The sequence below is a fragment of the Vicugna pacos genome, chromosome 6 (genome assembly GCF_048564905.1).
Source record: "Vicugna pacos chromosome 6, VicPac4, whole genome shotgun sequence".
Classification (NCBI taxonomy): domain Eukaryota; kingdom Metazoa; phylum Chordata; class Mammalia; order Artiodactyla; family Camelidae; genus Vicugna; species Vicugna pacos.
In genome coordinates this window covers 8,305,626-8,332,878 of record NC_132992.1, presented here as the reverse complement: position 1 = coordinate 8,332,878, position 27,253 = coordinate 8,305,626, and the positions used below count along the sequence as shown (strand labels likewise).

The following is a 27,253-nucleotide window of genomic DNA, read 5'->3' as shown; positions in this document are numbered from 1 at the left end:
GAGGTGAGTCACCGACCAATCCCTTTGTTTTTGAGGCAGAAATAGCAATATGAGGATTTTCGACCGCCTGGGAGTTCGGTGCCCCTCTCCCTCAGGTGGTTCAAGGGTCAAATGACCCACCTTACCTGGCTCTTCCAGTTAAATGTCTCATCCTCAGTTTCCAATTATGCTGCACACTTAGTTTTCCTCAGACCCCATTTAAGACTTCCCGGTGGCCCTTCAGAGGCGCTGAGCGTGCAGGGCGGGAAACGAGAGCCTCGCGGGCGGGTCCTCGCCATGGGCACGGGCGCGCGGCGTAGGCTGGACTGCGCGTGCTCCGTGGCGTTGGCTGCGCATGCTCCGTGGCCTTGGCCACCTTGGGCATGCGCAACTGGCTCCCCACAACCCCCCTCGGCGGCGTGCTCGTGCTGCCCAGGAGGGGGCGCGCGCGGCGGGGTTGCCCAGTGAACCGGTGGCGTCCTGGCCGCGCGCCTGCCATCCTGCAGCTGTGTGCTTCCGCCAAGTACTTGTAGGAGGCTTTCTCGGGCATTGCTGCGTGATTATTGCGTGACTGTAAACCCAATATCCCCAAAGAGTGCAGCAAGTCAGCTAGTGTGGGAAACTAGTGCTCAACATCGGCTACAAGCCGCTTTTGGATCAGGGCTGCCCAGATTCTATCCTTCTGTTCCTCCACCTTGGAAGTGCATACCAAGCATCCAGGCGCCAGTCCCTCGCCACCCTGCGCGTGATCACCGCCCTGCGGAACGTCTCGCAGCGGACCTCGCAGGCCAGCATGGCCCACTCGCAGTATCAATGGATCCCCAGGGGTGATAGACAGCCACGCGGCTGACATTCGCTCCCGATTCCGAGAAGCGATAGGCTTCACTGACTGGATCAGGGAAAAGGAAGGCAAGGGCTGGAACCACTGTGAGGACGAGATCTCCCGTTTGCCTACCATCTGCATGGCTCACCTCATGGAGACGAGCAGTTCCACCTGAAGGAGGCCTTCGATCCCATTTAGCAGAGGAGCGTGATCTCACCCAACTTCGGCTTCCTGGGCCAGCCCTTGCAGTGTGAACCTGAGATCCTGCCCCTCCCTCCACGCCCTCCTCTAGGCTCCCTCCTGCCCGGCGGACGCTGCCCGCTCTTCATTTAAAGCCCATCTGCAGACACTGAGCGCTGACGTGCAGGGTTCCTGCTGCACGTTCCCTACCTCGCCGCTGGTACCAGTGTCTGCCCTCTCGATGGTTCCAGAACTCAGTAGGAGCTCCAAGCCACAGCCACATCCTGCTAAAACTGGGATAGGGGGACCAGCTCAGCCCTAAGAACAAGTGTGGTTTTGTTTTTTAAAGTCGCGGACATTTCATCCCTATGCAGTACTGAACTCACTCTGTCAGGCTGCCGCAGTGGGATAGCCACTGGCCACCAGCCTTGCAAACTTGAGCCTGACCTTGGAGATAGGTTCTCGGAGGAAAGGCAGGCCAAGCCATTTTAAGAGCACAGCCTGTGCTGGCTGACTACTGTTCTTCCAGCACCGCCCCCACCCCCCAACCCTCCAACCCTCCACCCAAGGACTGCCCAGTCCCTGGACTTCAAATTTTGCCTTTTCATTTCAAGCATAAGGCAATCAATACCTGCAGCCACGTGGCAGAAAGCAGTTGCTAGGCCAGAAGAAAGGGCAGCTACGAAGCCAACTGATTTTGAAGGAAGCACAATTTATACCTTATTTTTTTTTAACTTAGGCTGTCTCACTGTGTCTCTGTTGCTTCAGAGCATAGGCTGATCACCATCTAGTCAGGAAAGTAACCTGCTGGACTTGTAAGGACACAGAATGCGAGCTAATTTGAAGCTCTTGGGCCAAGTGGAGGCTGATTGTCTCAAAAGGGAGGGCTGTGGGTGAAAGAACCAAGCAAGTGGTCGTCCCTGGGACAGCTTGGTTTCCCGGGGTTAAGCTGGGCACTACCAAGCGGGAGACACAGATTTCTATATGGAGGTTTGGAGACATCACCAGAGGAGAGAAACAAAGGGTCCAGAGACTAGGAGCAAGGCTGACTTACATTCTCATACTCCAGGTTTGTTAATATTAGAAGCCAGGTGTAGGGGGAACGGTATAGAGCTCAGTGGTAGAGTACGTGCTTAGCATACACAAGGGCCTCCGTTAATATATATATATGTAAATTGTGGCGCTCTGAAGTGTCTGGAATACTTAACGATTTATCTGGGATAGATATTGTAAATCATAAAATGTCAAAAAGAGAATGAAGTCAGAAGGACAACATACAAAGATGCCCTTCCAGCAATTTGTCGTGGGATGTGGGCTGTCCCCGTGACTGGAGGAAGAAGTGGTGTAGAATCAGAGCAAGATTAGAAAACAGATTTTAACACTGGGCGGGGCCTCATTCCCCATTCACCACGCCAGTCACTAAGCCGCTCCCGGAGGTAGCAAGTACGGTGGTGTGGCCAAGTTTTTGATTCCCTGCAAACACTCATGCTCCCCCATTAGAGGTCAGGACACCCCAGGCACTGCAGGGAGCCTGGGCACAGTTCCCCATCCCTTGGGCAGCGCCCTGCTCAGTCTCTGGAAACCTAGCTGTCCCAGGGGTAGGCTATGTGCTTTTTCCTTTACCTTAGAAACAATTCAGGACCTCTTCTTGAACTAGACTTTGAAAAATCAAAAGCTGCTTAATTTCTCCATGAGGCAAGGGAAGCTTCACGTTTACTGCCTAAAGCTCAGCCCTCCTTCTTGAGGGTAGGGAGGAAAAACAGCCTCTTGTTCTTTCCTGATGAACTTACTGCCAAGGAAACAAGAGTTCATTCTCAAACAGGCCATCCTGCCAAAATGTTTATAGTCACTGGCTCTAGTTGGAGTTCCAGGTGATTCAGACTTTCCTCTTTCTACTTTCCTGTATTTTTGAACTTTCTACAGTGATTCTGTATTCCTCCTGTATGTCAGAAAAAAACGCACACAAAAATTCCTGTTTTAAGTATTGCCCCTCCCCTCAAACTTTGAAGATGTTTTTTATTCTAGGTGAGAATCAGCTACTTTGACCCCTAAGCATCTCACTTGTGCCTTCCTCGATCACAGCCCTTATCACTCTACATGGTCAGCATTGCCTTGTTTTTCAGGTCCTCTGTGCTTAGTTCGTTCACCAGTATAGAGTAGGCTTGTCTATTGAGTAAATTAATAAGTCAATGAATGAATAAGTGAATGACTGTGAAATCCTGTATTACCTGCTCAACTCTAAACTTTAAAATTTTTCCTAGTCATTTAGAGTTCATATCTATTAGGGCAAAGGTGATCCTTTAAGACCAAGATAGTTCCCCAAAGATCAAGAATCCACGATGGAGGGGGAAGGGTATAGCTCAAGTGGCAGAGCACATGGTTAGCATGCATGAGGTCCTGGGTTCAATCCCCAGTACCTCCTCCAAGAATAAATAAACCTAATTATCTCCCCCCACCAAAAAAACAAAACAAAAAATTGTTAAAGTTTCTTTAGTATATAGCACAGGCACTATGTTCAGTATCTTGTAATAACCTTTAATGAAAAAGAATATGAAAAATATATGTATGTATATGTGTAACTGGGACACTGTGTTGTTCACCAGGAATGGATACATTGTAATTGACTGTCCTTCAATTAAAAAAAAAAAAGAATCCATGATGGAATTTGAAATCTGGCAACCTTGCTGACAGAGAAACTTATAACTTACTTGAAACATTTCTGTATTTCTGATCCAAGCTCCTTGCTAATCCTTATATTAATTAATCTTTAGAAATGTACTTGGAAGTATGAGAGCCTTGGGCTATGATGGAGTATAGCTGGGAACGTTCTCATTTGTCGTCTCCTGCTGTTTAAAAAAGAACAGCCACCTCCATAGCCAGGTTCCATTGACGTATATGTGTTTTCTGGTCTGTTTCATAGGAATAGAAAGCTGATGGTTCAAGTGCAGAACAGTAAGAGTGAAGGGGTGGGAGAAGGGCAAGTGATTATCCTAAATCCTTAGCTCATTTCTATACTAGGATTTCAGGGGTTCAAGAAAGCCCTCCGGTACTCCAAGCATTCTCCATTTCCTCACTCCCTTAATAGAGGAAAAAAGCTTCTATTCCAAGATAAGGCCAACCCTATAAACTCACCTCCAGGAAAGGGACATGGGCTCACAGCCATATCACGACTCAAGCTGCATCCCACACCTGGAAAGGGGAGAGAGAGGCCCTGCAGAGACCAGGAAGGGAAGTTTGGAGAGCTCAGTCCATCCCTGACCAGTCCCAGTCTTGCCCGGAGATTGTCTAGCTTTTGGACTCGACGCAGGCTATTTAACATTGGAACTGTTGGGTTTGTATTTCTCTGAGGTCTAGATAACGGAGCTTCGGGTTTTCTCCCCTTACCCTGTACTGCGGAGAACAGGACTGAGCAGCCTGATGAGGGACGCATAGCTGGGAACAGCACAAATGCAAAAGAGGACTTGCAAAGGGGAAAGAGTTCTTCTCTGTTTTAAGAAACCTGCTGATATAGGGAATGCGCCTGATTTTGTGCAGAAATGCTGCCTTCGGTGGACCAAATTCAGCCACAATCAAGCTAATTGAATGCACAAATGTAATATTTTTCCAGGGCACCTCCAATTTAATGCTTGATGAAATCGTGTCTTTCGCATATATTTACAAAAGCTTTTCTTCATCCAGAAATGTCTGTTAAAATTGCTTATAGATGCTGAGATAGCAAATCACTCTTCTAATGTAATGAGATAAGTCATCTCTATAAACTTTGCTTGCTCAAATGTACTCGCATAAAAGAAATCAGGCTACAGGCTTTTTCCAATAAATAGAATGAACAACTGGAACTTGATGGCTATAGCATGTTCTGCCTCATTGCTAAGGGATGTTTAAAATTGCTCCCTCTCTCTCTCTCTCGCAGCGGAGTTTTCATTTTGGTGGCTGATGGAAAAAGGAGGTCAGGTAAACTGATGTGGTTAAGAAGCCAAAGCCGTTTGTCAAAACGTGGGGAGAGGCCTGGAGATTGGAGTCATTTAAAGACTAAAAATTGATTTAAAAGATTTCTGTCCTCAAATCATTTTTCTTGCTAAACGTCGCCACTTGGTGAGCCTGGTTTTCCCTGCTCTAGCTATCTTTACTAATAATTCACGCTGCAGGAACTGCACGTCCTGGGAGGGTGTGTATGCATAGTCACTGGTGCACAGTCCAGTAAGATGGGTCCAAAGATCAAGAGTCCGTGGAAAAGACGAGGCCTTGAGAGGTTTATCCATCTGTTTCTAAGTAAGATTTGTCTCCCAGCTCTAATCTGGAAGCCAGCTCTGGAACAAAAAGGCTTAGGAGGCCATGTCACACACGCCTCCAGTCACCATAGAGAGCCATCATATATGGCCACTCAGGTTGTGCACTGAGTAACTCCAGGGGACATACCATTCACGGAGGCTACAATGTGAAGGGTGCTGTCTGGAGCTGTGCAGTGGGACAGCCGTGTCCAGCCCCAGCACACAGGTCAGGGGGGAATAATATCACCTTCATGTTCACAATCATAGTTTGAATTTCCATGTCTGCACTGCCTGCATTTACCTTTAATGCTTCAAAGAATAAAAGCCAAGTTCTTATTATCAGCTGACAAAATGTTAAAGCCTGCCCTATTCCTTCTCTTTACAAAGTAAAATCATTTGGGAGAAGATTCAAATCTCCAGATGGTTCTCTTTACTTCAAGAAATGGTTTGGACAGCTCAACTGTGGAGTCCAGAGTCCAGAGTCTGAGCCCAAATTCCAAGCGCCCTTTCTGTCGGTTTTGGAAAATACTGTAGGCAGCCACTGCTCCATTCAGGGGAGAGACAGCAGGTGGTGTTTGCAAGGGTTCTCCGGGGGCCTTCCCTGTGCCAGTCTGCCTTTTGGATTTTTCCTGCCTGCTGGAGGGTCCAGACCAGCCAAACCCATGGCCAAGCCTCTCTGGGGCAGGGCAGGAGCAGAAGCTGCCGTCTGGCGGCCCACCTTTGCCTTCCCCCACCCCTACCTTTCCCAACATGCAGTGTGGTGGGAGGAAGCAATGTCTAAGTGCTTCCTGATCTGAAACACTGCTCCCCACAACCGCCGCTCAGCCCGATCAGTTCTGGGGTCAAACCATCATGCGGGAGGAAGCAGAAAGTCCCCGCTTCCTATGCAGTTCCTTGAACCCTGCCCCCAGCACACCAAAAAGTACAGTTTGGGATAGGACATCTGAGAAAACGCCCTATTTTTTGCTTAACTTGCATTTTAAAGACTATCGCCGTGGCCTTTAAGGCACTCTCTGGGCCGCTGGTGACTCAAGAGCCACGTTCCGTCTGAGTCTCTATGTAAAGTTTGCCAAAGGTCAAAATAGCAAATCAGTCAGCCCACAGATGTGTATCACACGGTCAACATGGTGTCATTTCCACTGGATCCGAGTGCTGGGAGTAGGGCAGGCGTTCTCCATTTCTCCAGAACCCCCTTTCTGTCCTACCAGCCCGTCTCACACGTGCATTTCTGTTACCTGCCTAGTTCCTGCAGACCACTCAGTGTGTCAAGAATTAGCGACTGACACGGCATCCTCTACCAGGAGGAAATGGTGTGTGAGAGTTTGGGGACAGTCAGCAACGCCACCCCCAGCCCCGCACCAGCTATAGGAAGGTACCTGTGTGAGCGGGCTGTCTGCGGCATCCTGGGCGAGCTGCCTGTCAACAGCACGTTTACCTTATGAATGGAGATAAGGATATAAACACACATACCTGCTTATCATGCAGCCCATCCATGGAAAGGATCAGAAACCAGGTGATGCTACAAAGGCCCCTGGCTGGCTGGGAAGGAGTGGGAGTGGGATGTAATTTTCACCATATTTACACGTGCCTTTTGAAACGTGACGCCCTTGCGTGAATTACCTATCACCCACTCTCAGAACCATCAGAATGTGCGTGGAGAGCTTCCTCCCAGCTGTAAAACCTCCCCTTAGATTTGAGGGCCCAGCTCACCCGCTTCCTTCCCTGGGTCACCTTTCTCAGTCCTCCCAGTCAAAACCAGTCGCTTCCTTTTCTGTGCACCCACCCGCTTTTCTACATCTGCTGGACAAACATGCTGTAGCCTGACTCACGGATGGGTGAGCCCTTGAGGTTGAAGCAGGATGTTATTTATTTTTGTAATTCTTATGGAAATATTAGCAATATTTGGTAAAGAGTCCAACCCCCACCCCCGCTTTCCTCCAGTTTGAGGCCCCCATGGACGCTTGTTTTCACCTGAATTACCAGTAGAAAGATGAACAGACGGAGGTCATTCTGGAATCTTTCCCCCGATAGGTACTGTCACCCCCTGGGCGCATCTAGCTGGCCCAACAGAACCTCCTATTGATGGAAATGTTCTCTGCCTGTGCTGTCCAATGCACTAGCTGCTAACCACGCGTGGATACTGAGTATCTGTAATGTGGATACCGGGACTGAGGAACTGAATTTTTAATTATTTATTTAAGCAAATTTAAATGTAAACAGCCACATCTGGATAGCAGCTACCTTATGGGACAGCCCAGTTCCAGAGCCTTCCTCCTCAAGGGGGGGACAGCTTTCCCCTGTCGCACAGGACAACCCTGAGGCATGTCTGATTCTGAAACAATTAAACTGAGAGCAAGGTCAGCGAAGTACTTGTTCCTAAAGTAAAAATTCAGTTTATTCATCTGTTTATGGCACAGTACACAAGAAGCAACGTGTTTCACATCATAGATTTCACTTCCAACTCTTTGGAATGTTCACTTCTTTGGCTAAAATGAGAGACTAGATGGGATAGCCAGGTAATGCTCAGGCAACTAAAATCAGGCTGGGGAGGGTGGGCGGGCAACGCTGACGTCGTCCTCCCAGGGGTGGGCACGAGGGGGCTGTTAGTCGCAAGCTGACTGGGTAGAACTGTTAGCGGGGAGCGTGGGAGCGTCCCTCCCGGGTGCGCGGGCCGTCGCAGGCTTCAGTCATCCCCACCGCACAGGTACAGCAGCGCTTTCTGGTAGTCGCCCTTGGTGTCTTGCTACAAATAGCCAAGGAGAAAAACAAAAATTCAGGGTCAGGAGAAAGACCAAACTCTGCAGCGACGGGCAGGCAGGCCCACTGCAATGGAAGCTCTCCTGCTACTAATGAAGAGGAGACCCTGTGGGACCTGCCCAGACACACCCAGACCGTCGGAGGACCCTCAGGGAGTGCGGCCCTGGGGAGATCACTGTGCCCAGGGTGGAGCGGACACCGGGCACTGGGCATTAACAGGGTGCATGACCAGAGGACAGAGCCCTGTGCTCTTCCTGCAGTGGGTCCCGTGAACACTGCCTTCCTCCCTGGCCCTCACCCCTTGCAAAGACACACAAGGTATTTTCCTGCCTCACTGTGTTGTTTCACAGATGCTTAAAGTCACGCGGGAATAAGCTGATGAATTAAGGGAACAATTACTAAGAGTCTTAAGGGGTCCCCTAAACTTTAAACACACGCTCCAGTAAACCTGGTTACAGCAAACCCAGCTCTAAACTCATCCCTGGTAACCACTGACATGCCTTTGAAATTTTCAGTATCTTTCAAAAAAGTGGGGTTGCAACACCTGTCCGAACCCTACACAGCGGGAGGGACCAGTGTGAATGCAATCACTGCTCGTACACGAATGCCCCATCTCTCCAAAACGGAGGCAGGATACAGGGATGGGAGAGAGAGGAGTTCTGAGTGAGGAAGTCTTGCCAGGCTTATCACAGAGGAGTTTCAAGAAATGGAAACAGACTAAAATGCAAATTTAATTCATCTCGGTCTCCTCAGGATGTCGGCAAGTCTTGAAAGATCATTGTCACGAGTGCCAGGAATAGGTGTGGGAAATATAAAATATTTGCCCGAATCTGCAAGATTTCAGGACAAATCATAAATGGCACTTTCAAAATAAATCCCTGGTATCTGAGGACTAGCATCTCCTCCCCAGTGAGTAAGAGAACAGGGAAACACCCCCTTGCCACTGTTCTGACAGGCCACCTGCCCAGGACCCCTGGCCCTCGGATGGCCAGGCCCCCGGAGGCTTACCTGGATGTAGTTATACAGGGACTTGCCGTACTTCCTCTTGAATTCAGATCTAATTTTCAGCATGTCCACTTCACTGCGGGAGACCATGATTCTAATCAGGACCTTATCGCGAGTGCCCTTGCCCTGAAAATCAAATCCATGCTCCAGGTTACACTTGGCACTGACAACGGTCATCATTAGAAGGGTCTGGTGAGTTCTCTCGCACGTGGAACTGATCTGTTTCTCGGTGCTGCCCTCTAGGAGACGGCAAAGGTAACAGTGAAACTGCTCCCGCAAGAACAACGAGCATCCTGGACTTCCAAACACACCAGCATGAAATCAGCACAAACCCCCACACTGCGCATTCAGGCCGCATGGACTGAGCGCCAACTGCAAGGCTCAGTTCAGGAAGTGTGTGAGTTCACTTTCTAATCTCTCTCTTCCTTGCTTGTTCTGACTCTGGGGTAATAGGAGGGGAACACTGAGGAACAGGAGCAGGAGTCTGACAGGACTACCACCTGGCATCTTCTCTCTCCCCGGCACTTTGTTTTCTACCTCCCAAAGACCCATGTGCGAGCAGCTGGGAAAAGCAGAAGACAGGTTTGTGGTCTTCTCACAGCTGACTAGTGCACTCCTGCAGCTGGACAGGGGGCCCCTCCTCCATCGGCTGGTCCAGGAGACTCGGCTTGCGGCACAAAAGAAAACCCTGGTGTGGGAACACAGACCGCCTGGGCCGGCTGGCCTTACCTTCATGGAGTCGTACAGCCGGTCAGCAAAATACAGGGGCTTGTTCTGAATGCACTGGACTGTGGAGAGAAGCGAAGGGTGAGCAGCCCCGCTCCAGCCGTGGGGAGCGAAGCCCTGACCCGGGGCACACGTGCCGTTAGGGGGATGGGCTGCAGAGCGGGAGATGAGGAGGGAAAACCAGGGATCCTCTGAAACACTCAGTGGTTTTAAACCAGGGGACTCCGGGGACCACAGAAACCCAAATGTATAGTGAGCTCCCCCAGTGGAGGAGAGAGCCCTTCCTCTTGTTCTCTCGTTCCTCCTGGGCAAGCCCTTCTTCAGTCCCGTATCTTAAATTCATCCAGTGAAGGTGACAAAGCTACCAGCATCATGTGCAGAAGCCACACCTCCCAAAGACGCCTGAACTAACAGGCGGGCCAGGCATTACTTCCGCTTCTGCGCGGTTTCCGGGAGGCCGACGCCCACTAGGCGCGGGGCCCCACGCGCTCACCCAGGTTCAGGAAGGCGTTCTCCAGGTCTCCTTTCACCTCCTTCTTGATGCTCTCCAGCATGTCGTAGGGGCTGTAGCTCTTGTACCTTTCAAATACTGAAGGAAAGCAACAGACCGTTATTATAGCAGAGCCACAGGTCAGAGCTATTGCCCCCAGGGTTATGCATCACAAAAAAAAAAGAAACAAAAAGAAGAAAAAGAAGAAAAAGAAAAAGAAAGAGAAAGAGAAAAAGAAAAAGAAAAAGAAGAAAAAGAAAAAAAATGAGGCTGATCATAGCATCCTAGACGGTTAGGGATCACCATGTGGACCAGAGTGGACACTGCACTGGTTGCTCTGGGATGGCCATACCCTGGACCTGTCCCGAACGGCACTGCCCAGGCCACGTATTGTGACCATCTTCATCTCTCTGGAGTGGAACCCATTTTTATCTGGGCCACAAGAAACAGGACGTAGCACGCAGCAAGTCTGTTAACTTCCACAAATATGATGGCAAGAGAAAATGGTCCTGACAAGACGGGGCAGCCCACCAAAGCACCAAATGTGGAAAATACTTAGGCGAAAAAAAATATCCAAAATAGAAGAGAGGGATGAATGGATTTGCTGAGGGAAGATGGGCGAGGTTACGCAGTACAAAGTGGACAGGGAAGGGTGGTCTGGCAGACCCGAGCCCCAGCACGGACACCCAGCTGGCCACCCAGAGGGCGTCCATTCTGGCCCCGGGGCTCCAGGACCTCCTGGACCCAGACCCCACCTTTCTGGAGGTGGCACACGCTCCGCTCGGTCATGATGCTGATCCACTTGGGAACATCAGTTCCTTTCCTCTTCACGCCAGCATCATAGAGGTCCTACAAGCACAATCGACCGGGAAAGTTAACGACACAGTCCAGAGCAAGGTCATTAAAAACACGTCCTGCAAAATACCCAAAACCCTATGCATTCAATATGCCAAATGAGGAAGGATGACTGAACTGCAGACATGGGCAAAAATGTGCTATTTAGGTCAAAAATCTTAATCAAGAGTAGGCTTCCCTAGGCGCAGACATAAAGCACGAGACTAGACTGTTCGTCAGGTTGGTGCTCAACAAATCTCCCTCCCTGAACCCAGAAGGAAGGACCAAGAGCCTCTGATCACACACAGAAGGACAAGCCAGTGTTCAGCAGCACCCAGTCCCCCCTCCACTGGGCACTACCAATAGCAGATGAGCTAATGGTCAGCTACTGAAGATCGCTACAGGCCAGGGACCCAGCCCCAAGCTTCTTAGAGACTCAGGCAATGATGGAGCCGGAAAACAAGCTGGCCCAACCTCGTTTCTCAGTTCCTAGAAAATTTAGGGGCTACGAGTAATGCTAAGTCTGGCAGGGAAGGAGGGAGAAAGGCTTAAGCAAGAGTTGACACTCACTGAGTAACTGTCTACTCTCTGGGAGCTGCAAAACCCAACTTCCATTACTTGACTGAAAACCCTTTTCTAACTCTTGCTGAAAGTGCTGTGTGGAATATACTGAATTTTAAAGCTAGAATGAATTAAAATTAATTTTGTTCTGCAGCTCTTACAGAATACTCTGAGAGGGCTGTTGATCTTCCATGAAAGGCGTGTAGTTCACAGCGACCTGAATCAGCTTCACAAATAGTTCTCAGTGACTAGGGGACTAGAACCAGTGGAAGTTCTGTTCAGCCGGAAAAGGAGGAGGGGCCTCTGCCTCCCACCCCTCCTCCTTCACCACGAAGGACAGGCAGAAAGCCTTCCTGTCCCTGGCTGTGCCTCCAGCATCTTCTGCCGCTTTTTTGTGTGGTTTCCTCTGCTAGTGTTCATTTGTAGCAAATGCACACCGGCATGCACAGTTCTAACACGTCCTGCAGAAACTGGTCCTTCCGCACAAGCAAAGCCTGAACGAGCCCGTGTGACGTGGGCATCGATGCTGCGCTGAACACCAGCGTCAGAAGGGAGTACCTTGTAGTAACTGTTGCTCCCAGAAAGTGAATGCGAGGCTAACAAATTCTCTGACATCCTCCCTTCCAAGGTGGAGCCTACTCCCCCACTCCACTGGCTGCAGGCTAGACACTGCCACTCACTGCCAAGGAACAGAGCATGATATAAGGGGCAGTGTGCGACTCTGCAGACTAGGTCACCAAGGGCACTTGGCTTCCTCCTTGATTTCTCGCTCGGATCCCTCACTCTGGGGATCCTGCTGCCAGGTTGTGAGGACACTCAAGCAACCCCTTAGGGAGGCCCATGTGGAGAGAGACGAAGGCCTCCTGCCAACCATCACATGGGTGGGTGACCCTGGAAGTAGGTCCCCCTGATACTGTCAGGCCCTCGGACGCTGGTCCTGGTCTACATTCTGTCTCCAACCTCATGAGAACCCCTGAGCCAGAGCCACCCAGCTAAGCTACCTCCCAGTGCCTGACCCACACAAACTGAGATAATAAATGTTTGCTGTTTTAAAAGCCACTGAATTTGGGGGTAACTTGTTACGCAGGCTAGATAATGACTCTACAGACTAACCAGAGACTAGGAAACAAAAACTCAAACCAAGAAGCTCGGCACTTACCCGGGCATCTTGGTCAATCAGCTCGTAATCAATGACAGAGCCATCCTCTGCTCTTCTACCCTAAAGAGAGGGAAAAAAAAGAACAGTAAGTGAGGGATGGTAACAGCTCAGTGGTAGAGCACATGTTTAGCATGCATGAGGTCCTGGGTTCAATTCCCAGTACCTCCATTAAAATATAAATATAAGTAAATATCTAATCACCTCCTCCCACCAAAAAAAAAAAATAAAAATAAAAATGTATATCCTAAAATTGAAAAATGTTATTTTCTCCCAACTCACATAAGTCATTATTTAATTTACTGAATAAACACCCACTTAAAGTTTTTCTTCACTTAATGGTATAGTAATTGAGGCAGTGAGTGGGGGGCTATATCCTCTTTGGTACCCAGTCCTGGGCTAAGCACCTTACAGAATCCACCCCCCTCCCCCCTCAAACAAAGGTAATGATATTTAAGTTCCTTCTCTCGGAGAGTTTCCAGTCCAGGTGGAGAAATAAGCATGGGATAAATGGTAAAACAACACAGTGTCTACAGCTCTAAGTAGACGTGAAATGCAAAAGAAGAGAGAAATCTGTCAGGGAGAAGCGTCAGCGGAGTCTGGGGACAGCGGGCTATGGCTGAGGTGAATGGAGAAGGGTGAGTCCGACGAGGCTAGTAAGGGGCAGCAGGAGGGAGCCATCCCGCACAGGAGGGACAGCACAGGTGGGCGGGGTGCTGCCCAGCTGAAGCCCAGGTGAGCAGGAGGGAGTCCTAGGGAGGGAGATTAAGTTAGGGAGGGCCAGGGTACAGAGGACTCTGAAAGGCAGCTGAGTTTGGATTTGATGCAGTACAAGAGTTTTGACCAGGGGAGCAAAATGGTGCAGGTGGATTTCAGAAAGATGGGTGGATGGCGGTGTGGGTGGATGGCGGTGTGCAGGGCACGTGGACGATAACAGAGCTGGGAGGGCGGAATGCAGCTGTGACAGTAGTGGAGATGGGGGTGGGCAGGGCATGCCGTGCCAATCAACCACTTGTCATCAGGGTTCCCGGGGAAAATTCCTCTTCCCTCCCCGGGCTCACAGGCATTAAACTGCACACTGGTCAGAACTCAGACACAGAAAGGAAATGCCTTTCACTGCATTAATATATCAACATTAGCAAACAAAGACCTTCTCTCCATGCAAACCGTCACCTGGCCAAACCGTCTCAAAAGAAGTGAAAGCGGGTGAAAGAAACAAGAGTGTCACCTCCCAGTGGGTCCCCTGTGACCACAGATAGAGCAAGATGACCTTCCCCAAGTCCCAGGGGACGAGGGCTGGCACATAAATCCAGGCCAGGAGTTGAGAGTCGCCTCCACCTCCTTCGGCCCCAAAGCCCACCTGACCATACGGTTTTGCAGGATAAGAAATCCTATTATACAAAAATGACAACTCTGCAGGGACACTGCAAACCCACTGTCACAAATGCAGCTGGACTTCCTGATGCAGGCACAGAGGACTGAGTTAATTCGTTCCCAAGAGTAAAATGAGGTACACAACTTGCCTCAGGAGGAAGCAAGGACAGAGAAATAAACCTGAAACCCACCTTGGCGAGGGCAACCATCAGCTTGCGGAAGTCACCAGATGTGTCGGAAATAATGTCCTTCTCCAGCTCAGTCTTGTACACTTGGAAAACAACACATCCGGTTTTAGGCTTCCCGCCTGCGCAGCCAGCCAGCCACCCATCCCGCCCACCCCCAGCCCACTAAAAGCAGGAACAGCTGTGGCAGCATGGAGATACCTGCCCAAGTGAGGGTGGATTTTCGAGAATGATTTTTACCCCATAAAATGAGAACCAGTGTTATTACCACTGACAAGGGACACTGAGAGCAGGACCAGATCACAGATCTTCAAGCTCACTTTTGATCAGTAACCTTTTGTGTTGCTACAACACTGGTTCCCAAACTTCTTAACTCTAAATACTTAGGTGGAACATCAAAAAATTTGGAGGACTAACCACATACACACAATTGTGCTTTATAATCTACTGACTGAGAAAATGCACAATGGAAAAAACTAGTAAGAATTAGAAAATACTTCTGAATGAATTGGCGCTTTATCATTCAAAATCGCACCTCTACGGAAACGTAGTAACACGTACACACGTAAGCTGCGTCATTTACTCCCCCAACACTGCTCGGCGCACAGAGGTCCATGTGCCTCTTGCAACAGTGACCCACATTGGAGAGTTGGGGATCTCCTGGGCAGAAAGTGGACAGCACCCAACACATGAAATCCTTGTAGGATACTTTCTTTTTATTTTTAATTGAAGTTTAGTTGATTTACAGTGTTGTGTTAGTTCCAGGTGTACAGCAGAGTGATTCAGTTTTACATATAAATGTTCCTTTTCAGATTCTTTTTCTTTATAGGTTACTACAAGATATTGAATATAGTTCCCTGTGCTGTACTGTAGGACCTTGTTGTTTATCTATTTTATATATAGTAATTTGTATCTTGTAGGATACCTTTCTACTTCTTCCCATCAGAACTTTTTTTTTTAAAAAAGGAATTTTCTGTACTTTTCCTCCTGTCAATCCTTTCTGTTAGTTCCAGTGGAATGTAATCATCAAATCCCAGGCCGTCAGGAGATGGAGGAGAGGGACCTGGCCCCTGCAAACCCCTGGATGGTCCAGATGGCATTTCTGCCTCTGTGATCCAGGAACCCACCCCATCCTGAACACCAGCCGAGGGAGCCAGGATGGGGGGGGGATCATGGAAACTAGGCTGAGAGGGCACATCACAGAAGCTGGGCTACTCACTTTCCTTGTAGACTCTGTTGATTTCCTGCAGCTCCTGGTTGGTCCTTGAGCAGATGATCTCAATGAGGGAGTCCTCATCAGTCCCCAGCCCCTGCGAACCAGGCAGCACAGATGTCAGCAAGGACAGCCCTGGCCACTAGCTCACTTCTCTGCCTCAATCGGGTAAACTGCACACACGGTTTGGCTCTGTAGCGCTCCTTCCTTCATTTCTCCTGAGGGATCGGACTGCGTTCCTCAGTGCAAGGTAAAGGTGTATTCTGTTCCTTTAGGAAACACTTCACCGGAATGTAAGATGGTTTAACTGACGTGTTTTATTAGCTCAACTATATTAAAAAATCTTTTTTCCACTATCTATAAATAGTGAAATGGGAAGAGACAGCAATGGAATACACCAAAATGTTTAAAGCAGTTGCCTTCTGGTAATGGGTTTATAAAATGAATAACTGTATCTTCTTCCTATGTTTCTTTATTTTTCAACTTCTCTAATGATCAACCATTACTTTAATAGATGATAAACAATGTTCTTTGTTAAACAATTCTGCTCAGTAATTTAAAATAAAGGAATATAGAGATTTTAGGCTGTCATCTGCAGCCAGCATCATTAGACTGGAGTAAGCTTTTTCCAAGGGAAAGGTATAGATAAGGTAACATTTTTAGCTTTACCTCTTTGAAATGTAAAATTGGGTTAATGTTAAAATTTTCATTCTTGTACTTCCATTTTTGCTTGATTACTATGCACTCTTCAGGCATTTTGGGGAAGCAAAAGGAAATAATGAAGTGGCAAATAAACCTAGACACCAACAGTTTATTAAGGAGTAAGAATTTGATGGGTGATGTATTCAAATTTAATATATACACTTTTGAGCTGCCGTGCCAGATAGCTTGAAAGGACTCAATGAAACATGCATTTCAAAGCTGGCCTCATGATCAAAGTCAAGATTTAATAATCAGGATTCTCTAATACTTGTCTTCCCGAATATGGAAATACCACTTTGAACTAAGTAGAATTACAACTGTTTAAAATGTAAATCAATTATAAGGTGTTAATACAATAAGAAACTTACTTATTCACATGAAAAGTGTGTCAGCTATTAATTAAAACTTATTAGAGTTTATATGCCCCTAAAAAAGCGGTTTGTATAATATAAGTTAAGCCTCAGGTTAATGGTTAATTTTGAATTTTATTCTTCATCTAATCTATGAGCCAAAGCCTCTTCTCCCAGTTTTTAATCATGATTTTTAGGCGTGCTAGCAAAGCCAAAATCTCTTTTCTTCTTAGCAAAAGCTCCGATACAAATAGAATGACGACCAAGCGTCTTCACATATTTTAGGGGCTAGTCTTCCCATCTCAAGGATGACAGAAATACAGTCTAAAGATAACTCATGCATTGGAAGAAATGCTATATCCTGAGGTAGTTGGAATTTAAAATAGGTATTAGCAGTGTAAGATTTGTTTTCTTCCATCACTGACATACCAGTGTTCATACTGGTGAATTCTGTGTTTTTCCTCTGTATTTAAAGGTGACCTTGGCAATTTCGAACTTGGCTCAAGCGTTCCAGACTGTCCACAATCCCGATCACAAGGGCAACATCTACTGCAACATATGGCAGACAGTGCCACTGGTATTGCCAGAAGTCAAAACAGATTTTGTTTTTTAAAGCATAGTTCAGTTAATGTCACTCCAAGCTTTATGGATTTCAGAAGGGTACTCAGCTGTGACAGCTAATGGAAGAGCTGGCACAAGGTCAAAGCTTTAGCAGTCAAAGCACCTTTCATTGGGCCCAAGTACACAGATTACAGTGGCGATGGACAGCTCAAACAGGTCCGTTTCAAGTCACTAAGACCTAGTAAAAGATACGAGTAAAATTGCACAAATCACAATTAAATGGATTCTTGGCGAAAATCAGATAAACTGATCTGAAGTGATGATGGTCAGAAGAAACCTGGGAGAGACCGGCGCATCCAGAGCTCCAGAGGTCCCAAGACTGTTTTCAGGGTTCTTTTTATCAAGCAGGATCATTAAGTGTTGTAGACATTTTATCATTCTTAATTATACCTCCCTGCAATACAGCCTAGTTAGGAAACTCAGAGCAAGTCTGCTCAAATAAACTGAGCAGAGCTTGGGCTAAGCTGAAGACTGAAGGAAGAGATTTCAGAGCAAATCTTTCAGCAGCCCTCAGCTAGCAACTTCTGAGCCCTGGAAATGCCTGGTGGGAAGCTGCCCGACTCCTGAGATGCTATGTGGGGGAAGGGATGACAACTGAACTGTGACATTAGCTCTGGTGACAGGCTTACAGCTTGGTCTTTTCATAATTCAGAAATGGCGGCATCACAGAAAACACACTCCAGCTCATAATAAAAAAACAGCTTTCCCCTCTATGCTGAAGCTTTACCCAATTTTACCAGCAGAGGGCAGTGTCAGATTATTCAAACTCACTGGCACACTATGAAAAGGGTTCTTCTATGCTTTGCTGCAACGTGCATTTATTATGGATCTATTACATTCATATAATACTTTATGTTTTAGGTATGCATAAAATTCAGGGCAATTTCCAACGTGGAATTTTTACTATTTAATTTAACCTAAAAATCCATGTTCAAAATAACTTTGTAAAAGGAAAAAAAGATAGTATGTGCTGTGATACTGTGAACTGAACCCAGGTACCACTCACGATCTGAAATCACCCTTTATATGCACTGCGATGTTCAGATTTTCACCGAATCTCAGTTGTACAAGGGGACTTAAGAAGGTCAGAAGAAGAAACACCCAAAAGAGCACTGGAAGAATTTTGTTACACTTCACCTAACAAAAGCTATGAGTTTTACTTTTGCCTTAATATCATAACACATCTTTTTTAAGGAGGAAGTGTAATCAAGGAAGTCGTTTTTCCAAATGGTATTCCAATTGCCCAGGTGCCAAGCAGTAGCAGCTGGTAACTGACTTCTCTGCATCATGAAATTTCTTTACAGTCTTAAAAAAAGTAATTGAAATATTTTTGGTACAAATCCTGAGACTTATAGCTTCAGTTCATTCAAAAAAAAAAGTTCTAAATGAGAATTCAACAAAACTGAAAATCACCTAATTACACTCAGAAAGCTGTAATTCACAAATATTAATGGCAGATTTGACAGAGATTGCATCCCACACGTGTTTACCTTCATGGAGGCTTTTAGCTCGGAAGCGTCATACTGAGCAGGTGTTTTCAATAGGCCCAAAATCACTGTCTCCAGGTGGCCGGACAAGGCCGACTTCAGCGCCGATGCAAGCTCCTTCAGAAAAACAGGCGAGAACATGGAAAACGTGGCTGATAACCAACAATCCCTTTAAAACTGGTGAGCAAGACAAAAGGAGAGGGATGGGTTTGTAATTCGGGTTGTGGCTCTTTGACCTCTCTGGGGTCTTGGGTCACAGGAGCCCTCACCTGCACTCCCTTCCGCAGACACAAACGTCAGAAACCGAGAGATCAGACCTCGCCCGGACAAAAGCCCTTACAACCCAAGTTGACTTTGCCTTCTCCCCGAGTCGTTAGAAGAAACCTGCAGCGTAAGTAGGCAGCCTCAGAGGGCTGTGGGTGAGTGCACTTTACAGTACACTTACACTTGCCCCTGGTAACAGCCTCGGGAAGGCAGGGCACTTTGTGCGGTCAAGGCCCCTGCTAAGAAGGAGGTGCTCAGAGCTGGAAGCTTCCAGGGAAGCAGAGTGCTCGTGACCTGCTGATATTCTAAAAGATTTCGTGCAGCTGTGCTGGGGTGGTTCCTCAAAGTCTCCAGAGGGAACCGGAGGACCCCCCCCCGCATGGCTGGAAGTGGGCTCCTGAAGCTTTCTTATGCAAAACGCTTCACCTAAGCCAGACAGAACATCTGTTTTCCATACCAAATTGTAATGGGACTAATCCCCCATTCACCCCTTGACCTCCCCGCTGCAAATTATTTCTTAAGGGTTCCCAGGGTCACCATTCAAATCCACAGACAGATTTTAAGTCAGCGGCCCGAGTCCACACCCACGTACGCAGACAGATATCTCAACTCAATGCGGCTTTCACAGACGCCTCGTCGGGGATTACATTTCCTACAAATCATGGGCACTGAGCAATGACTGAACTCCCCTGTTGAAATCATTTTTTCTGTTTACTTCTTCCCTCTTCTCTCCTGCTTTCCAGCAGCACCCATGGTATCTGCGATGTTTAGCCCCGAGAGGTACTCGCAGGCTCTCAGAGGTGATGTGCAGCCTTCTGCAGGGAGGATGATCCCCTCCAGTCATTCAGAGATGTCAAGGACTGAGACAGATCTCAGAAATCACCTGGCCCAACCCTCTCATCACCTACTTTCGCCTGCTTCCCGGTGTCTGAGGAACACACAGCACTCTGGAGGGGGCTCTAAAAGCAGCGCCTTCCAAGTATAGCACCAATTTCCCAACGTGGAACTCTGAGGTTAGGTAAGTCCAAACTCGGCCTCCTCATGACACTGTCCTCTGCCCATTCTTTGCTCACCTCCTCAAATAGCACCTGGGCACCTACCGAATTCTCCCGCTTCTATAATAAACTCCCCATGGGCGTTCAACTTCCTGCTTCTCATGTCAAGCACAGGATTTTGCACTTAGCAAAAAGTCCAGAAGTTTTTTTAACTTTTTTGGGGGGGGGAATTAGGTTTATTTTTTTTTTAATGGAGGTACTGGGGATTGAACCCAGGACCCTGTGCACACTAAGCACACCCACTACCAGTGAGCTACACCTGCCCCCTGCCCCGAAATGTTTGATAAATAAAACATACAGAGGATGTTTCCTTCTGTACGAGAAACCTGGCATCTGGCATCTGCTCCAACAAGAAAGAAATGTAAAACCCATCCTCTCTCCCAGCTCCTTCCCACCTCTCCTAGCTGTGCCCAAGCGGTTCAAGCCCTCATCTGGTGGTAAGCCCCGGTCCGTAGTGTTAAAGTACTCTCCAAGACGGGCTCTCTCCTTCATTATGCAAACAACTCGTTGGAAACAATAAGGTTCTGCTTTCAAGATTTCCTTCAGAAAGGATCTCAAGCAGTTTCTGTATCTTTCTGTTAAATACGGTCATTCTGCTTAGCCACATCAAGAGTCAGGAGGACAGTGAGTGGTCCCCAGCCAGTCCACAGCAAAGCTGTGAGGTCACCAAACCCATCAAGATGTGGCAGTATCTACCCTCCAGCAGGGTATGTGAGAGCTCTGAGCTCCATCTGTCTCATCTGCAATCAAGATCTGGGCTTCTCTGTTTCTGTGTACACTTGTGTCCACACCCAAGTATGTTCCAAGACCACGCTCTGTATGGGACAGCTGAAGGAGCAATTATGGGCACACTGTCCAAAGAGGTGGGCCTTCTGCTCCCCCTGGAACTCAGCTCTCTGCCCACGCACAGATCCCTTTGGGAAACTGGGAGAAATAAAACACTCCCCTCCATGCCTCACTACTGCCGATTAATATGAGTCTAGCTGGAAGAAGAATGTTAATGCCCATGAGATGAAAGAAGCCAAATGCTTTCCCACTGATGTCTTTTGCAACTATTTTGAGAGGTGGGGGAGGGAGCTACAGGAGGCCTTGACCTGCAACTCCCGGAACCCTGGTGGTTGTGTCAACCCCACAGGCAGAAACGCCTTTTCTAGAATCCTTCCAGCTCACCTCCACTGTGACTACAAGTGAAAGCCGTAAGTCAAACGGGAGCTGCAGGAAGCCACGCTCACTGCACCGTCCAAGAATAAATCAAAAGCTTTTAATAGCAAGTTAAAAATAAAGCCGCTTGTTCTTAAAAATAAAATTCCCTAACACTGTGACACAATAAAGGATGAACCAGTGCTGGGCTGCTCCTTAGCCACGAGTGGACAAGCAAGGGGAAAAGCACTCAAAGAGCCGTTAAAGGTGGGAGCGTGGCGCGCTGAAGATAGCCGGGGAGCCAAATGAACTATTAACCAAGCCCGTCAGCTGCAAAGCTCTTAAGAATTCAAGCGTATTTTTTTTAAGAATGACAGGAGCATGCCAGGATCAATTCTCAGTGGAGGCTAGTGTCCCAAGATTAAACTAAACACAAGAGCAAGCAGAAGTCATCAAGATGAAGTGAGTGGTAACACGCAGAGAACAGCGTGCCCGGCACAAAGTAAGCACTGAGTAAATGACACCTGTCATTGTCTCTCCTGTTCCTTTCTTCCTTCACCCAGAGCTGCTCCCTCCACGCACTCTGGGTTGGAAGAGAGTGGGTCTTTATGGACGAGCTCCAAGAAGGTGTGAGCTGTGACTCTTACAAGGATGTAAGGCGGAGACCTTGGGTTCCAGAAGCTTCTTGTTGGTAAGAGCCAGAAATCATGAAAAAAAAAAAGCAATGGCAGAGGAACTGGAATTCAACAAGGAGTGCCCTCCCCCCCGAACCTGCTGTACCTTTTTGGTCCTTCTCTGGTAGGCAAAGGCAATGTCCTGTCTCTGTTCATTGCTGCGGTTGGTCAAAATGTTGACGATGGTGACCTCATCCACACCTGCGGAGACACAAGTTGTGAACAGTTACTCACCCACACGCTCTGGTCCTTTGGGATTACATAGGTTTTACGCTTTCTCTTCAACCTGAAACATATGTACTGTTCCCTAAACTGAAATACCAAGACACCGAGATGTGTTCTCTGTCAGCACCCTCCATCCAACATGCATGCCCTCTTTTTTTGTTTGTTTCCTGACAGCCTCAAACCTCCAGCCTAAATAGACCTTTTAAATATCTGTATTAACCAAACAAACCAACAAAAAACTATTTTATTCATAAATTGGTTTCTGGCATCAACAGTAGGAGGTGCATGTGTGGGGCCTTGGCAGTCAGGTGGAGCAACAAAGATTTAGGAGGATTTTAAATGAAGGTCCCCAAATTGCCATTTAACTGGGGATTTAATAGACAGTAACTGCAACCTGAATTAATAGAGACAATTATTTACATTTATTGCAGGATTATGACTACATGAGCAGCTAGGTATAATTTCTATAATTATAGAAACTGTCATGACAAATGAGCCAGATTTAATACGGCAGTCGTATTTTAATAGCATAATTGATTAATACAATCATACTTATTGAAGACTAAATTGTTTTGTAAGGAAAATAAACGTTCCACTGCTTTTAATCTTCAATAGGCAATTTTAATAATCAATTTTATAACTTTATTAAAAAGAGTAAGTGTTTTAATCTAAATTAAATCTAAATGGGGAGTTTTGAAGTGCCACCTAAAATAGTTTAGCACCTGTTTTAATTGGAACATGTGTATTTACAAAGATAAGCAATGCTTTCTGGTATCTGGAAGTTTCCAATTTTATATCAGAAATACTCCTAACATGCCATTTAACTTAAGAAAGCACGGTTTTAAGAATTCAGAAAGTGAAAGGTCTCTCTCTTGACTGATTATGAGCTTTGTTTAATAAAAGGCAGAGTCTTTGCCATAACTGGGTAGGTAATTCTTGAGCGAGACAGCACAGTGGCTGAGCTGACAAGGTCACATGCAAACTGCAAGCAGCCTGGCCTAAAGGAAATCAGGAATTTCAAAGCAACAGAAAGGTCAGACCTGTAATGCTCTGAGGCAGAGGCAAAGAGCAGACCGGCAAAGAAGGGATTCTAAACTCTCGAGTGTGTTAGAAAGATCAAAAAGCAGAAAGTTAGAATTTTTGGGTATAAAAATAAATAACATTTATTTTTGCATTTGTATACTCATTTTGAAGTGAATTCACACCGGTATGATAATTGCCTTAGCTGCAGGATTTATACCTTTCGCTTCAATTTTCAGAGTAGCCAGCATCAAGGCAGAAACCCAATGAGATTGTTTCAAATATGCTTATTTCAGCATTGTATATAATATCAAAAATAAAGGGGAAAATGTCTAATAAAAGATTGATTAAATGTTTTTGACTATATAAAGGGTTACTATACGGACATTTTATATGATGGTGTAAGGTATTAACCGACGTGGGAAAATGTTCACAATATACCGTTAAGTAAAAAAACAGGTTGCAAAACAGTACGCCCAGTGTAACCTGAATATTGTGAAATGCAAGCTCACATATAAGAAAACATGTAGACGCCTTTATATCGAAACTGTAATAGTGATCACCTGAGTGGCAAGATTATAGATAATTTCAAACTTTCTTCCTTTTGATTATCTGTAGTTTCCAAATTCACCATAATGAGCATAAAACTCCATAGTTGTTTTTTTAATGTACACCATGAATGACATATAATCACTGATCCATAATCAACTAGTGACTTCACCACATGAGATTCCTAGCATGGTTCCAAATACTTAAGTTAGAATCAAACACAGTACTGCATGACAGCTAGGAACTGTATTTACATCATCCTCTTCCATTTACAAGACGTCCCAGCACACATCATCTTCCCTAATCCTCACAACAACCCAGCAGGGGCACCTATGTCTCTTCCCAGTTCACAGATGGGGAAGCGGAAGCTCCGAGACTGGGTCCAGCTCTGCCACTGTCACCCGGGGAAGCACCCGCCCTCCTGGGTCTCAGTGTCTACATCCGCATGAGGAAGGGACTGAACAAAGACCTTCGGTTCTGCTTCCACGACACACTAACACATGAAATCAGCTTTAACTTTTTGTTAGCTTCCAAGAGGTACGGGTGGGAGAGATTTACTCACTGACTCGTTAAGGTTTACAAGGCTACTTTAGCCAATGTGTCTGGGTGCGTGGGCATGCGTGCTTACCCTCCCAAGTGTGTTCACCTCCGTGCTCGCTCGCTGCCTCTCTAAATACTCTAGGGCTCTAACTTTAATTAGGAAAACCACTTGTTTATAAACGTGTTACTTCTTTATACTCAATTTTCTTTCCCAAATCTGAAAATGCGGGAGAGTAACAAAATACAATTATATTCTCTAACCTCAACTTGAGTATTTCCTGAAACCACTTTTGAGGCCGCTAACATGAACGCATGCCAAGAACACTGACCCATAAAAAAAACTATTCTCCCTTGGAAACAAATGCAAAGTTTGTATCTGTGTCAGCATGTGGTCCTGGGCCTACCTGAATGAGACTCACATGAAGCACTTACTAAAAACACAGCCCCCTGGGCCCCACTGAGATCTAATGAAAGACTCTCGTGGCCTTTGGACCTGGGAAGTAATATTTCAACCAGCTTCCTGGTGATTCTTTGAGAATCACCGACAGAGATGGGTAGGCATGGGTGGGGACTGGAAACGTCGTTGGAAATCTGCGTGTGCCTAAGACTGTTAAGTTGCTTCTACCAACTGCTTCTTTGGGGTGCAAGGTCAACTACAATTTTAGGAGAAGAAATGCTTTCCTTTGTTCAAGCAATCCAGCTAAGAAATAACACCTGAAAAGAGCTCGCTCCACAAACTTCAGTGCAGTCCCATGCTCTGAGTCAATGAAACCACTCTTAGCAATCAGACAATGAACCTTTCTGTTCATAGCAGTAAGCGTCCGGCCAATAGAGTCGGAATTCAATCCAATTATTGGAAATCCCCATAAAGAGCCCGGGTGGTTAACCTGAATCTCACCTAAGAGGCAGCGACAACTATCACCTGAAGGGATCTAAGTGTATTTTACCTAAATTATTTACCAAGCAAACAGCCTGCTGTGTTGTAGCATCCAGCGTGCTGGGACCCCTTACCAGTGAACGATTGACTGCATTACACAAATGCTACTGCCAGAAACTACCAAGAAATTAAGTGGAGGTTATTTCTGCCAGGGGAAGCCCCCTCCCCATCGGAGAACCTCAGCTATGTCAGCTATTTTTCCCATACCACTGTCTGCAAGTTTCAAATTGAACCAGAAAGAGAGAAAAATCCCGGAGCTCAGGATCAGCTGCCTAGTCCAAGCCTCTTAAGGCACGTCCTGTGTCGGAACACCAGAACGCACACAGCTGCCAGTGGGATTTAACCATCTTATCTTTAGACCACTGCTGCTTCCTCTCGACCTGCGATCATAATTGGTGAGACAGTTTATTCCTGAGGAAAACAGTTAAGTGCGGGTTGAAGCTGCGAGAGTCAGCTGGTTACTCCCTGCTCCTGCCCAGGATGCAGCTGAAGGATGAGGACTTGAACGCTCAGCCAGCGACGTCAGCACAATCACTTGTCCACACATGCACCACGAGTGCCAGGGCACCGGAAGGCTTTCCATGGAATAAACGTAAGGCGGATGCAGACGCCCAGCAGACAAGGCTGGGCCTCTCTGGATTGGTACCTTCCCATCTCTCAGGGCCGTGCCAAGGGAAGCGTCTGCCAAGGGGAAGAGCCTCGGGGCGAAAAGAAACCATATGGGTGGAGCAGAAGCATAAAGAGAAAAACAACAAACTTGAATAATGCTTCGTTTCCCATCCCACTCCCCTTGTGCTTGATATGGACAGTCACAAAGTGATCTAAGCCAAGGCTCACACTGGGAAATGGGAGATGCGGGTAGGGGAGCCCACAGAATGTGGGAGAGAACGCGATAAATTCTGTGAGCCACGCAGATTTTTTAAAATATCTTTCAGAACTAATAGAAGTTCAGATTTTCAAGACTGGTGAGGAATTAAGACACCAATTTATTTGGCTCCTGATGGGAAATAGCATGATAAAGGTTTTAAGCATTTACTCCTTGAATGAAAATGGCTAATCATATCAGCTAACTACAAAAACGTTTCCCACACTATGAGCTAGGGCATCGGAAAACCCAGCCCCTGTTCTCAGTGACGGTCACCTGAAGCAACGGCTCTGGCAAGGGACGCCAAAGGAAAACACGGCTGACTGCAGGGCTCAAGCAGAAAACTCGGGGTCGAGGGTCCCTTAAACCATCAGCCATATTTTTAAAATAAAGACTTGCAGTCTAAAATAATGGTTGAATCCAAATCCACAGAGTCAGCCCCCTGGAGTTTCCTCTGCGGGTAGAAGCCCCAAGTCAGCGCCACATCTGGCATTCCACGGAAAATGTGCATCCTTATTGTCCGTGGCAAGGAACCAAGAGGCCGTTCTGAACAGGATGCTGACTCACATCTGCCAAGACACACTGACTGCACAGAGAAAACAGATCTCATTTTGTTTGATAAAGGACTCAGGAGGCCCTCAGGGCAGGGCTGACTGGTTAGAAAATAAAGGAAAACTGCCCAGATCTGCTCCTTATCTAGATCATAGGAAAAGCCATGGCTAAGATTACTGGGCATATCAGTATCAACCCTCAGAAATCCTCCTTAAGCCAAGGTCAAAGGCAGGCAGGTCACAGGGAGAGGAGGCCACAGACTCATGGGTTTTATTTTATTATAATAGCACCGACCATTCCCTGCATACCTACTATGTGCCAGGCATTTTACGAGGTGCTTTATACAAACCTCTCATGCCATCTTTGCCACATCTGTGTGTGGTGGGTGTCACTGTCACCCCCACTGTAGGGAGGAGGAGGCCAATGCTTGTGGAAGGCAGGGACTCACCCAAGGTCACAAAAGCGAGTCACCTGCAGAGCTGGGATGCAAACCAGGCTTACTGCACTGGGCTCGTCTGCCTCCCATTGCAGAACATTACCCCAAACTTGAAAATCAGGCAAAAGGAAAAGAGCCTGTCCTCCCAGTGTGGCCACAGGCCCACCGTCACTGTTTCGCCAGGACACGCCCTCACTCAGTTTGCTCCTTACGGGCTCTGTGGGGTTACGTGTTATCTTGTAGATTTGGGTCCAGGTGGAAGGATAACCCCAGAGATTATGGCTT

General features: G+C 47.0%; 1 protein-coding gene and 1 pseudogene across 1 annotated transcript in view; one reads left to right on the top strand and one right to left on the bottom strand.

The window, feature by feature from the left end:
• Positions 1-362: 362 nt before the first annotated feature.
• On the top strand, positions 363-1,273 carry LOC102532703 (dual specificity protein phosphatase 5 pseudogene; annotated as a pseudogene).
• A 6,344-nt stretch (positions 1,274-7,617) lies between these two features.
• The window catches only part of ANXA2 (annexin A2), a 41,922-nt gene continuing 22,286 nt past the window's right edge, over positions 7,618-27,253 (bottom strand). The window contains exons 4-13 of the mRNA XM_006220142.4: positions 21,951-22,045; positions 18,715-18,828; positions 15,558-15,648; positions 14,345-14,424; positions 12,783-12,842; positions 10,984-11,077; positions 10,232-10,327; positions 9,742-9,800; positions 9,016-9,138; positions 7,618-7,993 (exon numbers count right to left, since the gene is read on the bottom strand). Of these exons, the coding sequence (XP_006220204.2) occupies positions 7,934-7,993; positions 9,016-9,138; positions 9,742-9,800; positions 10,232-10,327; positions 10,984-11,077; positions 12,783-12,842; positions 14,345-14,424; positions 15,558-15,648; positions 18,715-18,828; positions 21,951-22,045 (872 nt within the window). The 3' untranslated portion in view covers positions 7,618-7,933. The remainder of the gene's footprint in view (positions 7,994-9,015; positions 9,139-9,741; positions 9,801-10,231; positions 10,328-10,983; positions 11,078-12,782; positions 12,843-14,344; positions 14,425-15,557; positions 15,649-18,714; positions 18,829-21,950; positions 22,046-27,253) is intronic.